The following is a 27,855-nucleotide window of genomic DNA, read 5'->3' as shown; positions in this document are numbered from 1 at the left end:
ATGAAATGAAAAAGGTAGATTATTTCACACAACAGTGTTTAATAATATTGAAAATCGTGTCTAAAGTGTTTATTAATTGATCATTACATATCTGGAAAGAGATTTGTAACAGTATCAAAATTAGGTTTTATGTCTGGCCTTCACCTGTTTAATGACTTAATAGGGATTTCTAGAATTCATACTGGACAAATTAATGGATAAACAGGGAAATGGGAGGGGGTGTTAATGTGTTGGGTTCTCCCAAACCAATTTTTGACTAGCAGGAATAAAAGTCCATATTCTAAAGGATAAGGTGTTAGGAGGACAAAATAAAATTCTGCATTTAGGAGTAAATAAAAATCATTTGTTCAAAGATGTGATGAGAGACTTGAGTTTGCAGTAATCTTTGAAATAAAAAAGACTTAAACAGTTTAGTTGAAAAGTGAGTATAAAATTAGACTAATTAGGTAAGTATGATGACTGTGTCATGGAATTTAATAAGCTTAAAGGAGAATCAGCCATCACCTTACTAATTGTGTTACAGAAGTTAATCTTTTTTTTTTTAAATTAAATATTTGGTATTAGGGAATTTTCTGTAGGAACCACATTATAGATGGTTAGGTTTCCAAGCCATCCCACAAGAACATGTCAACTTATGTAAAAGAATTGTAGTTTTACTAAGAGGAGCCTGAGCTCTAGAGTGGGTGGTGAAGAGTCGGGGGGCGGTGTGGTAGGGGGTGGTGCTTATGTGTTACTGTAGGGAGGAGAATATTTAATATTTGTGAGGGAATGGCCACCCTTAGGCAAATTTTGGAAATGAGTAAAGTTTTCCACTGGCCTCTCTGTGCATCTCTCTGATCTTTCATCATCCCTCTCCTTTGCTGCCGGGGCACGATGAAAACACAACGTGGTTCGTGCTGTAATAGAGATGTGCACAGGGTGTCAAATGGCGAGCAATGAGCTAGTTCATACTAATGCGTGACTGAATGTGTGCACCCCATGACCTCTCAGAGTTAGCTGCGTTTAGAAATGAAATGTGTGGTAAACCAAATGAACTTAAAATTGATATAAAATGATAAAAGTTCAGTTTCAAGCAGGGAATAAAGTGGAATGAAGAAAATTGAGGCATTGCAGACAAAGATAGTTTGGGGAGAAGGGAAGGATCCATATGGTTGGGTTTGCCCTGCCTTGGTGTCTTTCTCTGGAGACATCTATCACCACTGTCAAGAGATTTGTTTTCCTTCCTTTGATTCCGAAAACTGGGATTTTGTTATAGTCTCTCTCCAAACCTGTATTTTTCTTACTTTATTTATAAAGCGTACTTTTTCCCCTTTATTAAGCCATCTCTTTTGGATAAAAGTTTAAAAGTGGCAGGTTTCAACTCAACTAGCATCTAATGGTATAGTAAGCTTCTCATCCATTCTATTCATCCAAGCCCAGTGTGTTGGTGAAATGAAGGTTGTGTAGAAGGTATTCTTGAATCGTTTGGGAGGTACTGCCTAACTCCTAAGATTTTATAGATTACAAAATGCAAATGCCAGCCAGGCGTGGTGGCTCATGCCTGTAATCCCAGCACTTTGGGAGGCTGAGGCAGGCAGATCACCTGAGGTCGGGAGTTTGAGACCAGCGTGACCAAAATGGAGAAACCCTGTCTCTACTAAACATACAAAATCAGCCGGGCGTGGAGGTGCATGCCTGTAATGCCAGCTACTCGGGAGGCTGAGGCAGGAGAATCACTTGAACTCAGGAGGCGGAGGTTGGGGTGAGCCGAGATTGGGCCATTGTACTCCAGCCTGGGCAACAAGAGCAAAACTCAGTTTCAAAAATAAAACAAAATAAAATGCAAATGCCTCAGAATGTAACACTTACAACCTAGTAGGATTTTTGTTTTGGATTTGCGTTGTGGTATTGCTATACCTACAATTTGTCAGATTTTGACTTTGCTTCAATTTCATTTGCAAAATTATGCAGTTTTCTGCCTATGATAGCCCTAATTTCCAATCAGTCAGGAATACTGACCAGGACATACAAAAGAGCAGGAAGATTTTTTAAAAATAAGAAATAGCATTTATTTAAAGATGAATAATTATATGAAGCCAAGTTCTTTAAGGACTTTTTTTTAAAGTAATTTTTACCATGGAAAAATGGACTTTTGAAAACTTTTACTTAATTTGTGTTAAAGACGTGAACACAGACTTAAAAGATACTTTGGCTAAATTAGGTTGTCTTTTATCTCTTGGCTAAAAAGCACTCCTTTTAGAAAGCTTCTTCTAGGTTGAAAAATTCTTCTAGAAGGATTTACATATGATATGGATAATTTTTGCTCTCCTTAATTTTTTATCTTCCTTACTTTCAATTTCTGGTGGCCATGTAGCTTTGGAAACCAGTCGTGAATTTCACGGTGAAAACGACATGTTTTTAAAGGCTGCGAAGGTTCACCAAATTTTATTTTAGTTCATAACAGTCTCCTCTACTTTTGTCCTTCAGATGAAAGAACAAAGCAATGGCAGCAATCTTGACTTGATTTTTATGTAGGATAGTACCTGTCGTAGAGGGGTAACGAGTAAATCCTTCTGTGAGCACTTATTTGATAGAACCCTAAGGCTATACACTGAAGGACATATCCTATTGCACAGATTGGCTCTGGGCTATGCAGAAAGGTCACCACAGGTATAGGCTGTCAATTTAGATTTCCCTGTGTTAGAAGGAATCAAAGTGGTAGGTGAAATGATTGAAAAACCAAAATCAAAACCAAACCAAACTAAAACATTTCAGTTCTAGAAATGCATTTGAGAGAAACCATTTGGCAATAGTGTTTGGAGACTTTCTTGAAGCGTGTCTCTTACATTGCAGCTGAATCGCTGAGAAAAGAGACCATGTTTCTACTTTTAGAAGGAAAATAAAATCAATGCAAAGGAGAGAAAAACAAGGTAAAAAAGGGCTAAACTGTAGGGCTTTGACTTTATATGTTGATGTATCATATGCCAATAACAGTAATTTGAAACTTTGATTTGAGAAGAAACTCAAGTAATATCTTTTCACTTAATAGAATTTGAATAATTGTTTTTTCAAGGAAAAATCTTTCAAAAAGTAAAGGAATTGTAGCCACCCTGTAAGTGGCTTGTGATAGAGTTAAGCACAGACTAGGAACAAGGACACACTTGGCAGGTTTGAAGGGGCAAATGGGGCCCTGGGCAGGCCATTTGGGTTATTTTCAATAGGAGAAAGAGAACTATCTAGAAATGTGCTACATTTCAGGAAGTGTGCTCTCTCTTTGCAATCAACGATGCAAAGTGGGTTTCATCTAAAATTCTTAACACTTACTGTAGTTTTTAGTAGATGAATAAATAATATATTATAGCTATTTGAAAACATGGCTAGAATTTTTGAATGTTAATCCGACTATGACATGCCACATATGGTCATTTGGTATAAATGTATATTGTTAGGCAAAAATCTCACTGAATTGATTTTTAAGGATAATGTTAATGCCTTAGAGAATGGCTTGCAATTCTTTTTTTTTCTTCTTATTTTGTCTTGACCAAATATCAATGCCTTTTCAGGGGCTTCTGTCTTTTTACAACAACTGTGCAATTTATATTAGTTTCTTTTCCTGTTCAAGAAGGTAAATTGCCTTTAACCTTCTCCAATCAAAACCCTCAAATAAACAATCTCTAAATCAAGTAAAGACATATCTTTACTTGTTTCCATGTCTTTCAAAGGTTTACTTGTTCCTTGTCTAAGTCATCATTAACAAGAAGAAGCAAAATATGGGCGTAGGCTGCCTCAGTGCTGTGATTTCACAGAAGCCAAAGGACTTGAATGCTGTAAGATGTGTCTTACCTTTCTGATCACTTAAGACTACTGATCAAATACAAACCCAGCCCGGATGAGTTGTTAATTTAATAATGAACATACTTGTGTAGATTAATTTGTTATAGGACCTAAGCCCAGACAGCATGACCTCAGGGAACAGTTGAGGAATATCTTCTTTCTCTGAAGGTAGATTTTGTAGCCTGGTCCTCTGAGGGCTATGGTTGATGTCAGGAAGAGGTGCTGAATATAAGTTTTACCTATTCCATGATTTGCATGAGTATTCTTCTTTAGAAAACAGTTTTCTTTATTAATAAGCATCTTTTTGTGTTTGTGCACAGGCAGCATGTCAGCTGATACCCCAATCACATTGAATATTGATCCTCAGGATCTGCAGGTCCAAACATTCACCGTAGAGAAGCTACTGGAGCCTCTCATAATCCAGGTATTAATACCATGGAAATTATGATATATATTGTAACTGCAGAATAATGAAAAATATGTGGGAAAAATGAATAATGAAGAAATAAAAGTTTTGATTTTTATATATGAATATGTCATCTAAAATTGTCCTTTAAAGAGTGTTAAGATGTGAAAAGTAGGTATGTATGCTGTTAAGATGTGAAAAAGTATGTATTCTGAAAGTTTCCCCCACATTCTCTTTTAGCAAGAATAGCAGTAATAATATATATATATATATAATTTTCAGAGTACCTTTATATAAATTATCTTCTTTGATAATCATGAAAACTGAATGAGGTAGGTAACATGGTTAAAACCATCTTTATTATATAGATGAGGAAACTGAGGCCTAGAGAATTTCACCAACTTGCCTCAGGCACATGGCATCTCATTTGCCAAATGGGAAATTACCTTTAAAATACTAAAATGTATGAGAAAAGCAGCTATTTAAAGGAATTCTGTGATGAAGTCCTTCATAAGGTGAATAATCCTTTGATGATATGCATAATGATTCTCTGACTTTTCTTATTATGTCAGTTGAGATTTTATGTATTGGATTTTCTTAGAGCAGGGCTTGAAGAAACTTACACAGTGGTATAGATTTAAATTTTTGTCCTTAACCCACAATTTGTGAGGGAACTCCCCTTTAGGCCTACCTTACATTTTGCCTCCTAATATGAGATTCAAGTCCCTTTTCCCAGGGACTCAAAGAACCCAAGGATTACTTGGGTGAAAAACTATGCCGATCTTTCCTCAGATAATTTAAATATGTTTTGCTTATCTTTTTTGTGACATGGATATGGGGAGAGGAGTAGCTCTGAGAATAGATTTTGTATATATTTTTACAAGTTTACATATTTTTATTGATTTGTACATATTGTACAAGTTGATATCTGCTACTCGAAAGACAATTCAAAACATGTGCGTGTCTGATGATACCTTAATAGTTAACTTTGGCAGTCTCAACGGCACTAATATCTGGTGTGAAATTTATACTAGATGACTGTGGAGACTTCATTAAAGTCCATCTTCGCCACTCACTAAACAGTTTCGTGTTAAAAGGAAAAAAGGCTGGGCACAGTGGCTCATGCCTATAATCCCAGCACTTTGGGAGGCCAAGGTAGGAGGATCGCTTGAGTCCAGGAGTTAAAGACCAGCCTGGGCAACATAGTGAGACCCTGTTTAAAAAAAAAAAAGAAGGAAAAACCCTGATTTGTTTTTCTAATTAAGTTCACAAAAAAATTGGAATGTCAAAAAAAGTTAAAAAAAGGAATAAAAACATTCATAATTTTACCAAGAGATAAAGGTTAATGTTTTGGTGCATTTACTTCCAGTACAATAAAGTTATGGGAGATTTTTATCATCTTTGTACTTTGTAATATTAAAGAATATATCTTCTTTATATATATCCTTACATGTATATATATTATATATATATGAAGAATATATATATATTAACAAGTGGAGCTAGTACTATATATGCAGGATTTAATCCCACTTTTGCATTTTAAATGATATTTAATAATTTCCCTATTTATTTGTAAGCATGATTTAATAAAACTGCTATTTAGTTATATATGATATGGCTGCACTACAGTTTTTTTTAAAGTAGCCTCACGTTTTTGGACATTTAGGGTGTTTCTATTTTTTTCCTATTATAAATATTGCTGTGCTGAACATCTTTGTATATATATTTTTGTCACCAATTTGTATTATTTCACTAGAATTAGTTACAAATGTAAAAGTTAATGGCCAAGATATGAGTATTTTTATACTTTTTCGTACATATCACCAAGTTTTTTGGGGACAGTTTTAAATGAGTTCTCACAAGTCATTTAAGGTTTTGTTCCTATCCAATTATAAGGAGTAGGAATAGGGAAATGACCTTCATTTTAGAGATGGCTGGTGAAAACAAATACATTAATGCTAGTTTATAACCCTTATTTGCTCTATAACAATGGAACATTACAGTTGGTCACTTAAAACTTGCTAATCACAAAGGTTACTGATATATTGCTTATAAACAGAGAGAGTATCATGGGGAAACTACTTTTTATATTCTAACTGAAACAAATAGATATTTTGCTTTAGTCAAGTACATTGCTAAAGAAGTTAATAGAAAGTATTCTAAGTAAATTCACATTAAAGTGTAATGCTAGTCACAGTGTGTGTGTGTGTGTGCGCGTGCGCATTTTATGCATGTTCTAAATAGATTATAACCATCTATAAGCATTTATTGAGTTCACCTATAAAATTAGAAAGATGAAAATGACCTGAGTAATCTTGTTTGATTGGAAAGAAATGTATCTCTTTTAAAAAGTGTGATTTTACTAGTTTTAGAGGGCTTTTGATGTTTTTGGATTCAAACTTTTCATGATTCACAAGTAGATGAGTCACAGAAATGAACTCATTACCTTTTACATACCAGACAGTTCTGTTACATGTAAATATAATTGCTAATTTTGTCTTCCTTAAGATTGATGTCAATGTTTTCAAAATATTCACTGATTTCTTAAAAGTACTTTGGTATACAACATCAGTGTCTCAGGTACAAAAATGATTTTGTGGTCTTAGCAATACTCAAGTGATATTAAATTAAAATATTAGTAATTTATATAATATCAACTTATGCAATAACTATCTTATAAAGCAGAATTCTATTTAACAAAATTATTTATATACACTCTTGTTTTTTTTTTATAACGGGATTCTCCTTACCAAAAACCAGTACATTTCAAAGTCAAAGAGTTATATTTTAAAATAACTGATCTTTTTGGATTTGATGTTCAGCCTTCTTATATCTGTCACTTTGATCATGTATTACCCACCAACACAAATAAAATATCTCATTAAATTATATTAAAGGTTTTTTTTTTCTAGGATAACATCACGTTAAGTTCTCATTACATTCTTTTTTGTTTTTCAAAAAGTGTTTATTTTTATTTTTTTAGATAAGAATAGCTGTTTAAAATTTACAAGAAAAAACAAACAACTCCATCAAAAGGTGGATGAAGGATAGGAACAGACACTTCTCAAAAGAAGACATTTATGTGGCCAACAAACATATGAAAAAAAGCTCATCATCACTAGTCATTAGAAAAATGCAAATCAAAACCACAATGAGATACCATCTCACGCCAGTTAGAATGGTGATCATTAAAAAGTCAGGAAACAACAGATGCTGGAGAGGACATGGAGAAATAGGAATGCTTTTACACTGTTGGTGGGAGTGTAAAGTAGTTCAACCGTTGTGGAAGACAATGTGGCAATTCCTCAAGGATCTAGAACCAGAAATACCATTTGATCTAGCCATCTCGTTACTGGGTATATACCCAAAGGATTATAAATCATTCTACTATAAAGACACATGCACATGTATGTTTATTGGAGCACTGTTCACAATAGCAAAGACTTGGAACCAACCCAGATGCCCATCAATGATAGACTGGATAAAGAAAATGTGGCACATATACACCATTGAATACTATGCAGCCATAAAAAAGGATGAGTTCATGTCCTTTGCAGGGATGTGGATGAAGCTGGAAACCATCATTTTCAGCAAACTAACACAAGAAGAGAAAACCAAACGCCACTATTCTCACTCATAAGTGGAAGTTGAACAATGAGAACACATGGACACAGGGAGGGGAACATCACATACTGGGGCCTGTTGGGAGGTGGGGGCTAGGGGAGGGATAGCATTAGGAGAAATACCTGATGTAGCTGATGGGTTGATGGGTGCAGCAAACCACCATGGCATGTGTATACCTATGTAACAAACCTGCATGTTCTGCACATGTATTCCAGAACTTAAGGTATAATAAAAGAAAAAAAAAAAGAATAACCTGTTTATTTGAAAAGACTAAGTAGACCTCAATATTTATTTTTCATCAACTTTTAAGTTCAGGAGTACATGTGCAGGATGTGCAGATTTGTTACATAGGTAAACATGTGCCATGGTGGTTGGCTGCACAGATCATCCCATCACCTAGGTATTAAGCCCAGCATCCATTAGCTATTCTTCTTGATGCTGTCCCTCCTCCCACCCCTGCTGACAGACCCCAGTGTGTTCCCCCCATGAATCCACGTGTTCTCATCCTTCAGCTCCCACTTATAAGTGAGAACATGTGGCATTTGGTTTTCTGTTCCTGCATTAGTTTGCTGAGGATAATGACTTCCAACTCCATCCATGTCCCTGCAAAGGACGTGAACTTGTTCCTTTTTATGACTGCTTAGTATTCCATGGTGTGTATGTACCGCATTTTCTTTATCCAGTCTATCACTGATGGGCATTTATGTTGATTCCATGTCTTTGCTATTGTGAATAGTGTTGCAATGAACACGCACGTGCATGTATCTTTATAATGGAATGATACATATTCCTTTGGGTATATGCCCAGTAATGGGATTGCTGAGTCAAATGGTATTTCTGCATCTAGGTCTTTGAGAAATCGCCATGCTGTCTTCCATAATGTTTTAACTAATTTACATACCCACCAACAATGTAAAAGCATTCCATTTTCTCTGCAACCTTGTCAGCATCTGTTGTTTTTTGACTTTTTAATAAGCATTCTGACAATGAGATGGTATCTCATTGTCATTTTGATTTGCATTTCTCCAATGATCAGTGATGTTGAACCTTTTTTTTTTTGAGACAGAGTCTTGCTCTGTCACCCAGGCTGGAGTGCAGTGGCATGATCTCAGCTCACTGCAACCTCCATCTGCTAGGTTTCAGTGATTCTCCTGCATCAGCTTCCTGGTAGCTGGATTTACAGGCAGATGCCACCATACCCGGTTAATTTTTGTATTCTTAGTAGACACGGGGTTTCACCATGTTGGCCAGGCTGGTCTCGAACTCCTGACCTCAGGTGATCCGCCCGCCTCAGCCTCCCAAAGTGCTAGAATTGCAGGCACGAGCCACTGCACCCAGCTGATGTTGAAATTTTTTTCATGTTTATTGGCCGCATGTATGTCTTTTTTTGAGAGTGTCTGTTCATGTCTTTTGCCCACTTTTTAATGTTTTTTTTTTTCTTGTAAATTTGTTTAAGTTCCTTGTAGACTCTGGATATTAGACCTTTGCCAGATGAACAGATTGCAAAAATTTTCTCCCATTCTGTAGGTTGCCTGTTCACTCTGATGATAGTTTCTTTTGCTGTGAGGAAACTCTTTAGTTTAATTAGATCCCATTTATCTATTCTTGCTTTTGTTGCAATTGCTTTTGGCATTTTCATCATGAAATCTTTGCCTGTGCCTATGCCCTGAATGATATTGCCTCAATTTTCTTCTAGGGTTTTTATAGTTTTGGGTTTTACATTTAAATATTTAATCCATCTTAGGTTACTTTTTATTTTTCTTATTTTTTTTATTTACTTTAAGTTTTAGGGTACATGTGCACAATGTGCAGGTTTGTTACATATGTATACATGTGCCATGTTGGTGTGCTGCACCCATTAACTCGTCATTTACATTAGGTATACCTACTAATGCTATCCCTCCCCAATCCCTGCTACCCCACAACAGGCCTGGGTGTGTGATGTTCCCATTCCTGTGTCCAAGTGTTCTCATTGTTCAATTCCCACCTATGAGTGAGAACATGCAGTGTTTGGTTTTTTGTCCTTGGGACAGTCTGCTGAGAATAATGGTTTCCAGCTTCATCCATGTCCCTACAAAGGACGTGAACTCATCATTTTTTATGGCTGCATAGTATTCCATGGTGTACATGTGCCACATTTTCTTAATCCAGTCTGTCATTGTTGGACATTTGGCTTGGTTCCAGGTCTTTGCTATTGTGAATAGTGCTGCAATAAACATACGTGTGCATGTGTCTTTATAGCAGCATGATTTATAATCCTTTGGGTATATACCCAGTAATGGGATGGCTGGGTCAAATGGTATTTCTAGTTCTAGATCCCTGAGGAATCGCCACACTGACGTCCACAATGGTTGAACTAGTTTACAGTCCCATCAACAGTGTAAAATTGTTCCTTTTTCTCCACATCCTCTCCAGCACCTGTTGTTTCCTAACTTTTTAATGATGGCCATTCAAACTGGTGTGAGATGGTATCTCATTGTGGTTTTGATTTGCATTTCTCTGATGGCCAGTGATGATGAGCATTTTTTCATGTGTCTTTTGGCTGCATAAATGTCTTCTTTTGAGAAGTGTCTGTTCATATCCTTCGCCCACTTGTTGATGGGGTTGTTTGTTTTTTTCTTGTAAATTTGTTGGAGTTCTTTATAGATTCTGGATATTAGCCCTTTGTCAGATGAGTAGATTGCAAAAATTTTCTCCCATTCTGTAGGTTGCCTGTTCACTCTGATGGTAGTTTCTTTTGCTGTGCAGAAGCTCTTTAGTTTAATGAGATCCCATTTGTCAATTTTGGCTTTTGTTGCCATTGCTTTTGGTGTTTTAGACATGAAGTCCTTGCCCATACCTATGTCCTGAATGGTATTGCCTAGGTTTTCTTCTAGGGTTTTTATGGTTTTAGGTCTAACATTTAAGTCTTTAATCCATCTTGAATTAATTTTTGTATAAGGTGTAAGGAAGGGATCCAGTTTCAGCTTTCTACATATGGCTAGCCAGTTTTCCCAGCACCATTTATTAAATAGGGAATCCTTTCCCCATTGCTTGTTTTTGTCAGGTTTGTCAAAGATCAGATAGTTGTAGATATGTGGCATTATTTCTGAGGGCTCTATTCTGTTCCATTGGTCTATATCTCTGTTTTGGTACAAGTACCTTACTGTTTTGGTTACTGTAGCCTTGTAGTATAGTTTGAAGTCAGGTAGTGTGATGCCTCCAGCTTTGTTCTTTTGGCTTAGGATTGACTTGGCAATGCAGGCTGTTTTTTGGTTGTATATGAACTTTAGTTTTTTCCAATTCTGTGAAGAAAGTCATTGGTAGCTTGATGGGGATGGCATTGAATTTATAAATTACCTTGGGCAGTATGGCCATTTTCATGATATTGATTCTTCCTATCCATGAGCATGGAATGTTCTTCCATTTGTTTGGGTCCTCTTTTATTTCGTTGAGTAGTGGTTTATAGTTCTCCTTGAAGAGGTCCTTCACATCCCTTGTAAGTTGGATTCCTAGGTATTTTATTTTCTTTGAAGCAATTGTGAATGGGAGTTCACTCATGATTTGGCTCTCTGTCTGTTATTGGTATATAAGAATGCTTGTGATTTTTGCACATTGATTTTGTATCCTGAGACTTTGCTGAAGTTGCCTATCAGCTTAAGGAGATTTTGGGCTGAGATGATGGGGTTTTCTAGATATACAATGATGTCATCTGCAAACAGGGACAATTTGACTTCCTCTTTTCCTAATTGAATACCCTTTATTTCCTTCTCCTGCCTGATTGCCCTGGCCAGAACTTCCAGCACTATGTTGAATAGGAGTGGTGAGAGAGGGCATCCCTGTCTTGTGCCAGTTTTCAAAGGGAATGCTTCCAGCTTTTGCCCATTCAGTATGATATTGGCTGTGGGTTTGTCATAAATAGCTCTTATTATTTTGAGATACATCCCATCAATACTTAATTTATTGAGAGTTTTTAGCATGAAGGGCTGTAGAATTTTGTCAAAGGCCTTTTCTGCATCTATTGAGATAATCATGTGGTTTGCGTCGTTGGTTCTGTTTATATGCTGAATTACGTTTATTGATTTGCATATGTTGAACCAGCCTTGCATCCCAGGGATGAAGCCCACTTGATCATGGTGGATAAGCTTTTTGATGTGCTGCTGGAGTCGGTTCGCCAGTATTTTATTGAGGATTTTCACATCGATGTTCATCAGGGTTATTGGTCTAAAATTCTCTTTTTTTGTTGTGTCTCTGCCAGGCTTTGGTATCAGGATGATGCTGGCCTCATAAAATGAGTTAGGGAGGATTCCCTCTTTTTCTATTGATTGGAATAGTTTCAGAAGGAATAGTACCAGCTCCTCTTTGTACCTCTGGTAGAATTCAGGTGTGAGTCCATCTGGTCCTGGACTTTTTTTGTTTGGTAGGCTCTTAATTATTGCCTCAATTTCAGAGCCTGTTATTGGTCTATTCAGGGATTCAACTTCTTCCTGGTTTACTCTTGGGAGGGTGTATGTGTCCAGGAATTTATCCATTTCTTCCAGATTTTCTAGTTTATTTGCATAGAGGTGTTTATAGTATTCTCTGATGGTAGTTTGTATCTCTGTGGGATCAGTGTTGATATCCCCTTTATCATTTTTTATTGCATCTATTTGATTCTTCTCTCTTTTCTTCTTTATTAGTCTTCATAGCAGTCTATCAATTTTGTTGATCTTTTCAAAAAACCAGCCCCTGGATTCATTGATTTTTTGCAGGGTTTTTTGTGTCTCTATTTCCTTCAGTTCTGCTCTGATCTTAGTTATTTCTAGCCTTCTGCTAGCTTTTGAATGTGTTTGCTCTTGCTTCTCTAGTTCTTTTAATTGTGATGTTAAGGTGTCAATTTTAGATCTTTCCTGCTTTCTCTTGTGGGCATTTAGTGCTATAAATTTCCCTCTACACACTGCTTTAAATGTGTCCCAGAGATTCTGGTATTTTGTGTCTTTGTTCTTATTGGTTTCAAAGATCATCTTTATTTCTGCCTTCATTTTGTTACGTACCCAGTAGTCATTCAGGAGCAGGTTGTTCATTTTCCATGTAGTTGAGCAGTTTTGAATGAGTTTCTTAATCCTGAGTTCTAGTTTGATTGCACTGTGGTCTGAGAGACAGTTTGTTATAATTTCTGTTCTTTTACATTTGCTGAGTAGTGCTTTACTTCCAACTATGTGGTCAATGTTGGAATAAGTGTAGTTTGGTGCTGAGAAGAATGTATATTCTGTTGATTTGGGGTGGAGAGTTCTGTAGATGTCTATTAGGTCCACTTTGTGCAGAGCTGAGTTCAATTCCTGGATATCCTTGTTAACTTTCTGTCTCCCTGATCTGTCTAATGTGGACAGTGGGGTGTTAAAGTCTCCCATTATTACTGTGTGGGATTCTAAGTATCTTTGTAGGTCTCCAAGGACTTGCTTTATGAATCTGGGTGCTCCTGCATTGGGTGCATATATATTTAGAAAGCTCTTCTTGTTGAATTGATCCCTTTACCATTATGTAATGGCCTTCTTTGTCTCTTTTGATCTTTGTTGGTTTAAAGTCTGTTTTATCAGAGACTGGGATTGCAACCCCTGCCTTTTTTTGTTTTCCATTTGCTTGGTAGATCTTCCTCCATCCCTTTATTTTGAGCCTATGTGTGTCTCTGCACATGAGATAGGTTTCCTGAATACAGCACACTGATGTGTCTTGACTCTGTCCAATTTTCCAGGCTGTGTCTTTTAATTGGGGCATTTAGCCCATTTACATTTAAGGTTAATATTGTTATGTGTGAATTTGATCCTGTCATTATGATGTTAGTTGGTTATTTTGCTCATTAGTTGATGCAGTTTCTTCCTAGCCTCGATGGTCTTTACAATTTGGCATGTTTTTGCAGTGGCTGGTACCGGTTGTTCCTTTCCATGTTTAGTGCTTCCTTCAGGAGCTCTTTTAGGGCAGGCCTGGTGGTCACAGAATCTCTCAGCATTTGCTTGTCTGTAAAGTATTTTATTTCTCCTTCACTTATGAAGCTTAGTTTGGCTGGATATGAGATTCTGGGTTAAAAATTCTATTCTTTAAGAATGTTGAATATTGGCCCCCACTCTCTTCTGGCTTGTAGAGTTTCTGCCGAGAGATCAGCTGTTAGTCTGATGGGCTTCCCTTTGTGGGTAACCCGACCTTTCTCTCTGGCTGCCCTTAACATTTTTTCCTTCATTTCAACTTTGGTGAATCTGACAATTATGTATCTTGGAGTTGCTCTTCTCGAGGAGTATCTTTGTGGCGTTCTCTGTATTTCCTGAATTTGAATGTTGGCCTGCCTGGCTAGATTGGGGATGTTCTCCTGTATAATATCCTGAAGAGTGTTTTCCAACTTGGTCCCATTCTCCCTGTCACTTTCAGGTACACCAATGAGACATAGATGTGGTCTTTTCACATAGTCCCATATTTCTTGGAGGCTTTGTTCATTTCTTTTTATTTTTTTTCTCTAAACTTCTCTTCTCGCTTCATTTCATTCATTTGATCCTCCATCACTGATACCCTTTCTTCCAGTTGATCGAATTGGCTACTGAAGCTTGTGCATTCGTCACGTTGTTCTTGTGCCATGGTTTTCAGCTCTATCAGGTCCTTTAAGGACTTCTCTGCATTAGGTATTCTAGTTAGCCCTTTGTTTAATATTTTTTCAAGGTTTTTAACTTCTTTCCCATGGGTTCGAACTTCTTCCTTTAGCTCGGAGAAGTTTGATCATCTGAAGTCTTCTTGTCTCAACTTGTCAAAGTCATTCTCCGTCCAACTTTGTTCCATTGCTGATGAGGAGCTGCATTCCTTTGGAGGAGAGGGGCTCTGATTTTTAGAATTTTCAGTTTTTCTGCTCTGTTTTTTCCCCATCTTTGTGGTTTTATCTACCTTCGATCTTTGATGATGGCGATGTACAGATGGGGTTTTGGTGTGGATGTCCTTTCTGTTTGTTAGTTTTCCTTCTAACATTCAGGACCCTCAGCTGCAGGCCTGTTGGAGTTTGCTGGAGGTCCACTCCAGACCTTGTTTGCCTGGGTATCAGCAGTGGAGTCTGCAGAACAGCGAATATTGGTGAACAGCAAATGTTGCTGCCTGATCATTCCTCTGGGTTACTTTTTGTATATGGTGTAAGGTAGGGGTCCAGTTTCAATTTTTTGCATGTGGCTAGCAGTTCTCCCAGCACTATTTATTAAATAGGAAATCTTTTCCCCATTGCTTGTTTTTGTCAGGTTTGTCGAAGATCAGATGGTTGTAGGTTTGTGGTCTTATTTCTGAGTTCCCTATTCTGTTCCATTGGTCTACGTGTCTGTTTTTATACCAGTACCGTGCTGTTTTGGTTACTGTAGCCCTGTAGTATAGTTTGAAGTTGGGTAATGTGAAGCCTCCAGCTTTGTTCTTTTTGCTTAGGATTGTCTTGGCTATTTGGGCTGTTTTTTGGTTCCAAATACATTTTAAAATAGTTTTTTTCTAATTCTATGAAGAGTGTCAGTGGTAGTTTAATAGGAATAGCATTGAATCTGTAAATTCCTTTGGGCAGTATGGCCATTCTAACAACATTGATTCTTCCTATCCATGAGGATGGAATGTTTTTCCATTTGTTTGTGTCCTCTCTGATTTCTTTGAGCAGTGGTTTGTAGTTCTCCTTGAAGAAGGCTTTTACTTCCCTTGTTAGCTGTGTTCTTAGATCTTTTATTATTTTTGTAGCAATAATCATTGGGAGTTCATTCATGATTTGGCTCTCTGATTGCCTGTTGTTCGTGTATAGGAATGCTAGCAATTTTTGCACAGTGGTTTTATATCCTGAGGCTTTGCTGAAGTTGCTTATCAGCTTAAGGAGCTTTTGGGCTGACACAATGGGCTTTTTCTAGATATAGGATCATGTCACCTGCAAACAAAGATAATTTGACTTCCTCTTTTCCTGCTTGAATACTCTTTATTTCTTTCTATAGGCCTTATTGTCCTGGCCAGAACTTTTGATACTATGTTGAATAGGAGTGGTGAGAGAAGGCATCCTTGTCTTGTGTGTTTTCAAGGGGAATGCTTCCAGCTTTTGTGCATTTAGTATGATATTGGCTGTTGGTTTGTCGTAGATGGTTTTTATTTTTTTGAGGTATATTCCTTCAATACCTAGTTTATTGAGAGTTTTTAACATGAAGGGATGTTGAATTTTATCAAAGGCCTTTTCTACGTCTGTTGAGATAATCATGTGGTTTTTGTCTTTAGTTCTGTTTATGTGATGAATCACATTTGTTGATTTGCATATGTTGAACCAACATTTGCATCCCAGGGATGAAGACAACTTGATCATGGTGGATAATTTTTTTGATGTGCTTTTCGATTCAGTTTGCCAGTATACTATTGAAGATTTTTGTATTGATGTTCATCAAGGATTTTGGCTGGAAGTTTTATTTTTTTGGTTTATCTCTGCCAGATTTTATCAGGATGATGCTGGTCTCATAGAATGAGTTAGAGAGGAGTCCCTTCTTTTCAATTTTTTGAATAGTTTTAGTAGAAATGATACCAGTCCTTTTTTGTACCTCTGGTAGAATTCAGCTATAAATCCTTCTGGTCGTGGGCCTTTTTTTGGTTGGTAGGCTATTTATTGCTGCCTCAATTTCAGAACTCATTATTGGTCTATTCAGGCATTCAGTTTTTTCCTGGTTCAGTCTTGGGAGGGTGTATGTATCCAGGAGTTTATCCATTTCTTCTAGATTTTCTAGTTTATGTGCATAGAGGTGTTTATAGTATTCTCTGATGGTTGTTTGTATTTCTGTGGGGTCAGTGGTGATATCCCCCTTATCATTTCTGATTGTGTTTATTTGATTCTTCTCTCTTTTCTTCTTTATTAGTCTAGCTAGTAGTCTGTCTATTTAATTACCTTTTTCAAAAAACAGCTCCTGGATTCATTGATTTTTTTGAAGTTTTTTTTTGTTTATCTCCTTCAGTTAACATCTGATTTTGCTTTTTTCTTGCCTTGTGCTAGCTTTGGGGTTTTCTCTTGGTTCTCTAGTTCTTTTAGTTGAGATATTAGGTTGTTAACTTGAGATCTTTCAAGCTTTTTGATGTGGACATTTAGTGCTATAAATTTACCTCCTAATGCTGCTTTAGCTGTGTCCCAGAGATTCTGGTAAGTGGTCTCTTTGTTCTCATTAGTTTCAAAGAACTTCTTGGTTTCTGCCTTAATTTCATTATTTACCCAAGAGTCATTCAGGAGCAGGTTGCCTAATTTCCATGTAGTTGTGTGGTTTTGAGTGAATTTCTTAATCTTGAGTTCTAATTTGATTGTGCTGTGGTCTGAGAGACTGTTTGTATTATTTCAGTTCCTTTGCATTTGCAGAGGAGTGTTTTACTTCTGATTATGTGATCAATTTTACAGTATGTACCATGTGGTGAATGAGAAGAATATATATTCTGTTGTTTTTGGGTGGAGAGTTCCATAGATATCTATTAGGTCTACTTAATCCAGAGCTGAGTTCAGGTCCTGAATATCTTTGTTAATTTTCTGTCTTGATGATCTGTCTGATATTGTCAGTGGGGTATTTAAATTTCCCAATCTAAGTCTCTTTGTAGGTTTCTAAGAACTTGCTTTGTGCATCTGGGTGCTCCTGTATTGTGTGTATATATATAGGATAGTTAGCTTTTCTTGTCAATTTGAACCCTTTATCATTATGTAATGCCCTTCTTTGTCTTTTTTGATCTTTGTTGTTTTAAAGTCTATTTTGTCAGAAACTAGGATTGCAACCTCTGCTTTTTTTCTGTTTTCCATTTGCTTGGTAAATTTTCCTCCATCCCTTTATTTTGAGCCAATGTGTGTCTTTGCATATGAGATGGGTCACTTGAAGACAGCACTCTGATGGGTCTTGGCTCTTTATCCAACTTGTCATTCTGTGTCTTTTAGTTGGAACATTTAGCCCATTTACATTTAAGGTTAATATTGTTGTGTGAATTTGATCCTATCATCATGATGCTGGCTGGTTATTTTGCAGACTTGTTTATGTAGTTGCTTCATAGTGTCACTGGTCTGTGTACTTCAGTGTGTTTTTTTAGTGGCTGATAATGATTTTTCTTTTCCATATTTAGTGCTTCCTTTAGGAGCTCTTGCAAGGCAGACTGGATGGTGACAAATTCCCTCAGCATTTGCCTGTCTGAAAAGGCATTTCTTCTTCATTTATGAAGCTTAGTTTGGCCAGATATGAAATTCTGGGTTGGAATTTTTTTTCTTTAAGAATGTTAAATATTGGCCCCCAATCTCTTCTGCCTTATAGGGTTTCCACTGAGTGGTCTGCTGTTAGTCTGATGGGCTTCCCTTTGTAGGTGACCTGGTCTTTCTTTCTGGCTACACTTAACATTTTTTCTTTCATTTTAACCTTGAAGAATCTGATGATTATTTGTCTTGGGGTTGATCTTCTCATGGAGTATCTTACTGGGGTTCTCTGCATTCCCTGAATTTATATGTTGGCCTGTTTTGCTAGGTTGGGGAAGTTCTCCTGGATGATATCCTGAAGTGTGTTTTCCAACTTGGTTCCATCCTCCCTGTCTCTTTCAGGTACTCCAATCAGTCATAGATTTGGTCTTTTTATGTATTCCTGTAGTTCTCAGAGGTTTTTTTTTTTCCTTTTCATTCTTTTTTCTCTAATCTTGTCTTCCTGCCCTATTTCAGCAAGATAGTCTTCAAGCTCACTTTTAATGGGGTTTTTATGGGGTCTTTTTTGTTGGTGTTGTGTTGTTTTCTGTTTGTTTTTCTTTTAACAGCCAGGTCACTCTTCTGTTGGGCTGCTGTGGTTTGCTGGGGGTCCACTCCAGACCCTAGTTGCCTCGGTTTTCCTCATACCTGGAAGTATCACCAGTGAAGGCTGTGAAACAACAAAGATAGCAGCCTGCTCCTTCTTCTGGAAGCTCTGTCCCAGTGGGGGTACTGACATGTTGCTGTTCCTAATATGCCTGTAGAAGGTGTCTGGAGACTCCTGTTGGGAGGTCTCACTTGGTCAGGAGGAATGGGATCAGAAACAGTCTGGATGCTTTCTGGTGGAGCAGATATGCTGTGTTGGGGTGGGGGTGGGGGACCCTTCTTCATCTGGACCGTTTGTATTCTCCAAAGCTGGCAGGCTGGAATGGCTGAGTCCACTGAACCACAGAGATGGTGGCTACCCCTCCTCCTGAGAGCTCCATCCCAGAGAGAGATCAGGGCTTTGTCTGTAGAGCCCTTGCTGGGGTGGCTGAAACCCCCACAGGGAGGTCCCACCTTGTGAGGAGGAATGGATTGGGGTCCTACTTAAAGAATCAGTCTGGCTATAATCTGGCAAGGCAGCTGTGCCATTGTCGGGGACCCTTCTTTGTCTGGACCATTTGTATTCTCCAAAGCCATCAGGCTGGAATGGCTGAGTCCACTGAACCATGGAGATGGTGGCCGCCCCTCCCCCATGGAACTTGGTCTCATCTCAGGTCTCATCTCAGCCTGTTGCCATTGGCTGGTTGGAATTCCAATCAGTGGGTCTTAACTTGTGGGGTGCTGTGGGAGCGGGCCTGCAGAATGACGCTGTTTGGCTCCCTGGTTTTAGCCCCCTTCCTAGGGATATATACGGACAGATCTCCCGGCTTGCCAGGGATCCTGGGGCTGGAGTATGGAAAACTCCTGGGTCTCTGTGTGTGCCTGAATGGCTGCTCTGCCAACATTCTACACAGTTCTGTGTATCAGACCCAACGCCCTGGTGGTGTGGGCTCACGAGAGGATCTGCTGATCCACGGATTACAAAGATCCGTAGGAAAAGCGTGGTTTTCCAGGTGGGGTCTCACAATCACTTACTGCTTTACTTGGCTGAGGGTGGGGGTTCATTTGGCTCTGTGCTGCTCCCAGGTGGACCATCGCCCCACCATGCTTTTCTTTGTTCTTCGTGGGTCAAATTGTTTGCCTAGTCAGCCCCAATGCAAGAATCTGGATACTTCAGTTGAAGGTGCTGAATTCACTTGCTCCTTTCCTTCCTCTCTGAGTGCGCAGACTGCAGCTGCTTCTAATTGTCCATCTTGGTCCCGGCAGCGAGATTGGGGCTCCGAATCTAGCCGCCGCCATCTACCCCAGGGGAGGAGGAGAAGGAGTGGTTTTTTTTTAATTTTAATATATTTAATGGACAAGTAATGAGACAAATAAAAATTCTGTACATTCAAGGTGTATGATGTGATGATTTGATGTATGTATACAATGTGTAATGATTACCACAGTCAAATGAATTAACACATCCATCTCTACCCATAGTTACCACTGTGTGTGTGTGTGTGTGTGTGTGTGTGTGTGTGTGTGTGTGGCTGAGACACTTAAAATCTACTTTCTTATCAAATTTCAAGTAAATAATACAATATGTTAACTATAGTCACCATGCTACACAGTAGAGTCCCAAAACTTATTCATCTTAAAACTGAAATTTTGTATCCTTTGATCAACAATCTTCTCCATTTCCTCAATTCGCTAGCCCCTGGGAACCACCCTTTTACCCTCTGCTTCTTTGAATTTAACTTTTTTAGATTTCACATAAAAGTGAGATCATACAGTATTTGCCTTTCGGTGTCTGGCTTATTCCATTTAGCATAATGTCCTCCAGGTTCATCCATGTTAGAAAATGGCAGGATTTACTTTTTTTTATGACTGAATAGTATTCCATTGCATAAACACCACATTTTCTTTATTCATTCATCTGTAGATGGTTGTTTCCATATTTTGGCTACTGTTACAAAGAGTGTTTAATTTGAAATAGTTACATGGTTTAAGTACATGATATAGTCTCTGATTACACTGGAAAACATTCCAAAAGAAGTTCATGTCTTTAAGTTCACATTGCCACCAGCTAAAGTTATTAATTCAGTAGTCTCATTAAAAATTTCTTCACTTTCCTCATGATTTATCTTCATGTTATATTCCTTTGCTTCCAGGGTTCCACAGAAATTACTTACCACCTCTGTATATAACTCAAAGTCAAAATTACATTTTAATTTTTGGAGTAATTGGTCATAGATACTATTATGTCACTCTAACTTCTGAATTCATTTCTTCATAAATCTTTATTCTGCTCCTTTATGGTTACCAAAGTCTTCCCTACCAAACCTGATTTATCTTTAATGTATTTTTTTTTCTCTTGGGCACAGGCAAATTACTAGGTCATTTTGCAGGCATATTCAGCCTGGGATATATTTCAGTCATTCACTTTCAGTTTCTTGTGTGATAACTTACACAGTTGCATCCCTCTGTAATAAATTCGTCCAATGGATCAGAAATAATTTCTCAGCAATTACATTTTTATGATTGCAACTGTAGGCATCTGCACTTTACCACTTTCAAGATCCAAGTTTGGCAATGCAATGCAGAAAGTCTATTTATGCAGAATTGTGCTTCAAATAATTTACATCTGTATGTTGTATACTCTCTGAAGGGGATATAAACTGTTAGATCATGCTACAGTCATTATATAATGAAACTGTCTATAATCTTATTTGCTGCAAAATACAGTTTGGTAGGTGTCAGATTTACGTTGAATGTGAGTTAAAAGAATCAACTTACTCAAAATCCCTTAAAATAATAGTAATAACAAACTCTTTATAGTGTGTTATCTTCTGTAAAGTTTTTTTTTGAAGGGCAAAGGTCAAATGTATTTTCTGACTGTAAATATATCCCATGTTTTCAAGAAGTAAATCTAGAGTTAGATGAACAGTAATAAACATTATTTCTTTGTCATTCACCTCCAAGTATTGTAGGACCTCTTGGCCTTTTTTTTCATTTCTACCTCCATGGTGTCTCCCACCTGTCCCCTTGGGGATAGCTTTTAATACTCACTGGGGCAAGTTTACCTACCAGCCCCTGTATTAGTCATCATAAGCAAGATTATGCTGTGATAAGAAGACAACCCCTAAATCTCAGAGGCTTAATAAAATTTATTTCCTGCTCAAGCTACAGGTCCAATGTGAGCTGGGGTTTCTGCTCGGGACAGGCACTCAGAGACCCAGGCTAATATAGACTTATCTCAACATGTGCTTCCACTGTCATTGCAACTGGGGAAATGGAACACGATAAATCATGCAAGAACTCCTAAACTGTTCACTTGGACATGACATATGTCAATTCTACTCACAATGGCTTTTGTCAAAGCAAGTTATGTGGTCAAAGTGGATGTTGGGTATGTGATCCTGCCCTGTGCCCAGAGGACAATGGGAATATTTGTGAACAGCCTTAATAACTATTACATTCCCTTTGCCTTCTTTTTAGGGGTTCCTTTTGTTAAGTCTCTGTAATGCTCTCAAGACACTTTGGCACCCTTGTTACAGCTAACTTTATCAGGGTGGGCAACTGACTTAGTGACACTCAGTTATAGGTTGGGAAGAACCCTGTGAGGTGCTCTGCCATGAGAGCTCTGCCTCTGGGGGATGATCATGAAGTGGTCCTCTTTGAGGAGTTGACTATAATCTGAGATTTAAGCAGTTAGTACCTAGGGTTAAACAGTTCTATTAGGTGCAAAGCTGAAAGATACACAGAAAGTAGAAACGGGGGAAGAAAATGAGTCATAGTGAATGTGGCATTTTCAGGTTTGGATTCACAAACTCCTGCTGTTCAGGAACAATAAGATTACCTAGTTGCCAGGGTTTTAACAGATTTTTTTCAGTTTCCAAACCACATTCTATTCTCAGAATTATACTTCAGCCTCTGTGGGACTCATTGTTTTCAGTTCCCAGAGCACTGGGCCATGTAGGCCAGATGCTTATCCTTATATAATCTGATTCCCTGGCCTCCTACTCCTCTTGCAAGTTCAAAGGAAGTCCCATTAGCAGAAGCAATCCAGAGTTACTGTAATTGACCTCACTTGCTTGTGCTAGAGTGGGGATTTTCCTATAAAACCTCTTTTCTCTTCTGCTCATTCTCACATTTCCAAATTTTGAAGTCTCTGAATTATGACTCACTTGTGCTCCCAAATCAGCGTATCTGCCATGTATTCCAGTTTTGTCTGGCTTCAGCTTGTTGCTGGTGGATGGTGACTGCTGCCAGTGGTACTCACTGGGAAACTGAAAATGAACATGCCAAGGTAGCCATGTCCTAGTGGCTTCAAAGCGGTGTAGCGGTGAAGGCCAAATTTCTCCTTTGCCCTCTGGAAGTTCAGGTGAAAAATCAATTGAGAAAAGGCAGATTAATAGGAGAAAGGACATATAAAATTTATTTCAGGGTGCATAACACAGGGGAATTGTAGCCTTTAAAAAGTTGTTTTTTTTTTTAACTCTGGAGAACAAAACATAAAAAGAATTAGCCTAAACAAAAAATCATAAATAATCATTTCAGTCTTTTATCAGTTCAGTCCCATGTAATTAATTATTGTTCTGCTTGATGGTAGTTTAGCAATTTTATGAGTCCAGTTTTTTTTTTTTTATTAGAGTTCTGGAATTTTTACACAGTTCATTGATTCACTTATACAGTTTCAGAGTTGTCAGAAACCTTTATTTGTCAGTGTTATTTCCGTGAACTTCTTTGAAGACCCACGCTTCAGGATTTGCGAAGAGCTTTCAAGAAAAAAAAAGCATCCGAATAAAACAATTAACTGTGGACAATGGGACTTAAAATGGCCATGGTTAAATAAACAATTGACAAAGATATTTGGTCTTTTTTTTGTGGCCTACAACAATTCAACATAGCAGTGATAATTATGACTGACAACATATACCAAGATATATCATATTTTAAGAAATCTCATACAGTTTTGGAACACATACTAGTAAGATAGCCATATAAATATAACTCAGAAAAAAGGTTAAACATTATTTCTTATTTGACAGTGCTTCCCATATAATTTAATATATCAACTAAACCTGTTTATTATTTCTCTTTTGGATACTTCAGGGGTCTTTGGGAAAATCCCAAAGTTAGTTTGAAGTCAAAAAGACTTACTTTAGAATTTGAAGGTTGATTTTGGGAAGCTTGTCAAGTATGTCAAACATTTAAAATATTTGATCAAAAATTACTGTGAAATAAAGTCATTCATTTAGCCGGTGTAATAAAGGATTTCCAAAAGCCAAAACCTTTATTTACTCTTTGACAGTTTGACAGAGATGAGACTTAGTTTTTCAAATACTCAGAAGACCTATTAAGATAGCATGAGGCATACAAAAGCTGTTTCTCCCCTTTTCTTTTTTTTTTGCAGTTTACTCAAAATGTGAACCAAAGTCGTTTACTATTTCTTATTGATACCATATGAAAATCTTGTTCAAAGGAGAAAATAAAATTCTAGTTTTGTAGACTATTTTTGATTTTAAGGCTTAGTTTAAAAACAAATAGTAAATTTATTTAATTTCATTCACTTTAATTATTTTGAAATTCTCTTTTTTCCTCAACTTTCTATACCCATTTAGTTCTATTTATATTATTTTTCTCATTTTGAAACAACCTTTACATAATCTCTGAACTATATAAAATTGCTTTTTCTCAACAGAAGCACATCCTTGTACCTTATAACATTTTATTTCCCTTACATACTCCATACATAGTTGTTTATCATATATAGTAGTTTTAATTATATACTAATTATAATAGTAACTCTTAGTAACCCTAATTTCTACTGAAAACCTAGGAAGTAAGTAATTTTGAACTGTTTTATATCAGTGTTTGTAAATGAAAACCATTTTATAATTTTTAGAAAGATGTTTCATCAGTTTTTTGCTCATTAACAGATACAGATATATTTAGCTTTTCTATGCCATATAAGAACAAGATGTCAAAGTTATCTAAACTTTATGCTTAATAATTAATGTTTTAGTATTTTAACTTACTTAGAAATGACTCAAACATTTCATGATTCTCTACTACTTAACATAACATGTCCTTAAGATTTTAAATTATTGAAAAATATTTTTTAACAGTTATATTTGAATTATTCATGGAAAATAAAGCTATTTATTTAGATTATTATGTATTTTTTTTTGAAAAAGCAAAACCAGCATCAGCTAGTTTTATCTTAACTAAGGCCTTTGAGATACTGGACACAGGTCCCTCCCCATTGTCCCCGCTCTAGTTGTCCTGGGTTCTGAGTACCCTTGTGGCACCCAGGATGACTATGAAGGGTAGGGCCTGTCTGAATCCTGGATTTGCACACCCAATATAGGGCCCAGGGCAGAGGCTGGACTTGTGAAGACAGTGTTGGGAGGATCTGACCCCTCTCAGCATGACCAAGAGGCAGAGCTGGACCAGGGAGGATGGGGCCATATGGGACTTGGCTCAACAAGCCACAGTAGGATGTGTGTAAGGCTTTTGGGAGCCCAGCAGCCAGCACTTACAGTTTTAGTTTATATATAATCAAGAAAATATCAAGAATATCATAGAAACAACAGTTTTATGACCTTAAAACATCTAACAGAGATAGCATAAACCTGTGTGACCAGTAGACCTAGGCAAAAATGTCTAAATTAAATTTTGAAGACATTTTTATTTTACTAGCAATTTTAAAACTAGCTTTATTTACCAAAGATTTATTAAAGTCAAGGGAACTTGAAAAGTTTTGGGCTAGTTATATAATTTATGAGTACTCATTTATTTTTAAGTCAATTTGGTATCATGTAGATAATATGGAAACACATGTATAGACAAATACATACATGTAGACACAACATACAACACATGCGTATACATGTATATATACAAAAGTCAAATAGATGAGGGAGTTTAATGCAAAAAAGAGTAGAGATTTTAGACCTGAGACGAACCCATTCACGACTTTTGAGGCTCCATGAGGAAAACAGAGAACCCCAAAACAGGGAGTCAGTGGTACCTTTTTGTTGTGGTTCTTAAGAGGCTTCAGGGTCACTCGAAGTCCCATCTAGATCCCTTCATTTGTATCAGAGGTAGAGAAAGGAAGGAGAAGTAAACTTTATTTTTTTAAAACTTTATTTATCTGAACTTCAGTTTTTTTTTCTTTTAAACCAAAGGTAACTACCAAGTGATTCAGAACCAAAAAAGCCTTTTATGATTTAACCAAGGGAGCACAAGGCATCTCCAAAGAGGTACAAAGAAGCAGTCTTCACAAAATCCAGAGCCACCCCACAAAGACATCTGGAAGAAAATAGAGACTTAGTGATGAACAGGAACATAACTGTCCATGGAAGGGAAAAAGATCAATGACAAATGGGTACCCCAAAAAGTCAAGGGTCACACAAATATAAATTCAAAACAAGTAATTCAAACTTCTTCTTTTTTTTTTTTTTTTTGAGACAGGGTTTTGCTCTGTTACCCAGGCTGAAGTGAAGTGATGTAATCATGGCTCATAGCAGCCTTGATTTCTGGGCTCAAGTCATCCTCCTATCTCAGTCTCCTGAGTATTTGAGACTACAGATGCTTGCCACCACACCTGGTTAATTTTGTAAATTAAATTTTTGTAGAGAAGGGATCTGTCTCAGGCTAGTCTCAAACTCCTGGGCTCAAGTGATCCTCCTGCCTCAGCCTCTCAAAGTGCTGGGATTACAGGCATAAGCCACCGTGCCTGACCCTCAAACTAATTTTTATAAATGTTTCCTTTATCCCCTGAGTTAAAGGATTTACATCTCCAAGGGGCTGGTTCCCTGACTAGAAATCAAACCTGAGCTGAGGCAATGAAGCAGTGGAATCCTAGCCATTAGACCACAGGCCAGAGTGCCTTTTTGCAGATCCTAGATGGATCCAAAGCAGGCAATTTAAGTGTACAAGATTTTAAGTTTCCTTGGAATATTATTTCTGCTTTAAAAATCTTACTAAGAGAATTTCTAAGCTATATTCCTTTAATATTCTTAAAAATAGGTATGAATAAGATAGCTGTTTAAGACAAGCACTCTCTAAAAAGTTTTCTTTTAAGTATAGCCAATTTATTTATTCCGTAAGTGACTTAAGTTAATGAGCCGTTTTCATGGAGTCTCAGAGGTAGCTTTCCAGGTTTAGACTATCATGGACAGTATAAGTGGCAGTATAAAAATGGGAAGATGATGTAGTTCTCATGATCCCCTCAAAATTCGCTTTCAGAAATAGTCTAATATAGCAAAGGACACTTGTGATAGATGGTTGAGGACATGTTTGTTCATATGGTGCCTCCAGTATTGAGGAGGGAGGGGCGCCAGTCATAGATCTGTTAATCTGTGACACTGAGTAGCTCCTCCTGGCATTGGACTTTCCAGGACTATCCAGGCAACAAGAGTTAGGACAACAAAAGCCCCTTATGGATGGGATTTCTTATTTAAGAAAAACTTTACTGAGAGCTTGGCACATTTGGAACAGAGTGTGCTGCTTAATATCTTAGGTACCTCAGGGTTCCTAGTCCTTTTAGGCTGGCCACTGGATGTGGCCCAAAAATCATGCCCACTGGATGGCAGAGACCAAGAGATAGGGCTCCTACTTGGTCAAAAGTCAAGCTCTCAAGGACATAAAACAAGAGGGACTCTTCACAGAAAGACAGAGACAAAGGAAAAAATAAAGACTACTTCTGTGAGGAAAAGGGTTGGACAATATGAATTTTCATAGCAAAAATATACCAGAGTCATTACATCTTAAGACTAGTCATACAAATGCTTTTCTCCCATTAATCTTAAATTTGGAAAGGAAAAAGAGACAAACTGATTTTTCTTGTCTGCTTGACCAGATTCTGCAGAGAGAGAGACTGGGAGTCTGACTGGTAAGAATTTCTTATCATTCTGTTCGCCTATCAGGTCCTGTGTTCCTTTGACTGCAGCTTCCAGAGGTGCAGAGCAGTTTTGGTTATCCCACCAACAATGCCAAACAGGTCAAAGGGATTGCTTCCTCTTTGCCCTCTGAAGTTTTGCTGAAAAATCAACTGACAAGAGGCAGATTAACAGGAGAAAAGACATACAAAATTTATTTCAATGTGCATAACACAAGGGAATAGTAGGAGAATGATTACCTCATAACCCAACGGGTACAGATGCTTATATACCCTTTTTCGTAGAGGAGGGGAGATGGGGGAAATGTGTCAACTTGGGGTGTAGTAAATGATTTTTAGGGGAATTCAATGGGCTTG

At 37.4% G+C, this 27,855-nt stretch overlaps 1 protein-coding gene across 1 annotated transcript in view; it reads left to right on the top strand.

Annotated features, from left to right (window-relative positions):
* The window catches only part of CTNNA3 (catenin alpha 3), a 1,859,096-nt gene that overhangs the window by 14,646 nt on the left and 1,816,595 nt on the right, over window positions 1-27,855 (top strand). Inside the window, exon 2 of the mRNA XM_032138296.2 lies at window positions 4,134-4,237. Coding sequence (XP_031994187.1) covers window positions 4,139-4,237 — 99 coding nt within the window. The 5' untranslated portion in view covers window positions 4,134-4,138. The remainder of the gene's footprint in view (window positions 1-4,133; window positions 4,238-27,855) is intronic.

The sequence above is a fragment of the Hylobates moloch genome, unplaced genomic scaffold (genome assembly GCF_009828535.3).
Source record: "Hylobates moloch isolate HMO894 unplaced genomic scaffold, HMol_V3 SCAFFOLD_3, whole genome shotgun sequence".
Taxonomy (NCBI): Eukaryota; Metazoa; Chordata; class Mammalia; order Primates; family Hylobatidae; genus Hylobates; species Hylobates moloch.
Note: the sequence above shows the minus strand (reverse complement) of the source record. Positions and strands in the feature narration are given on the sequence as shown.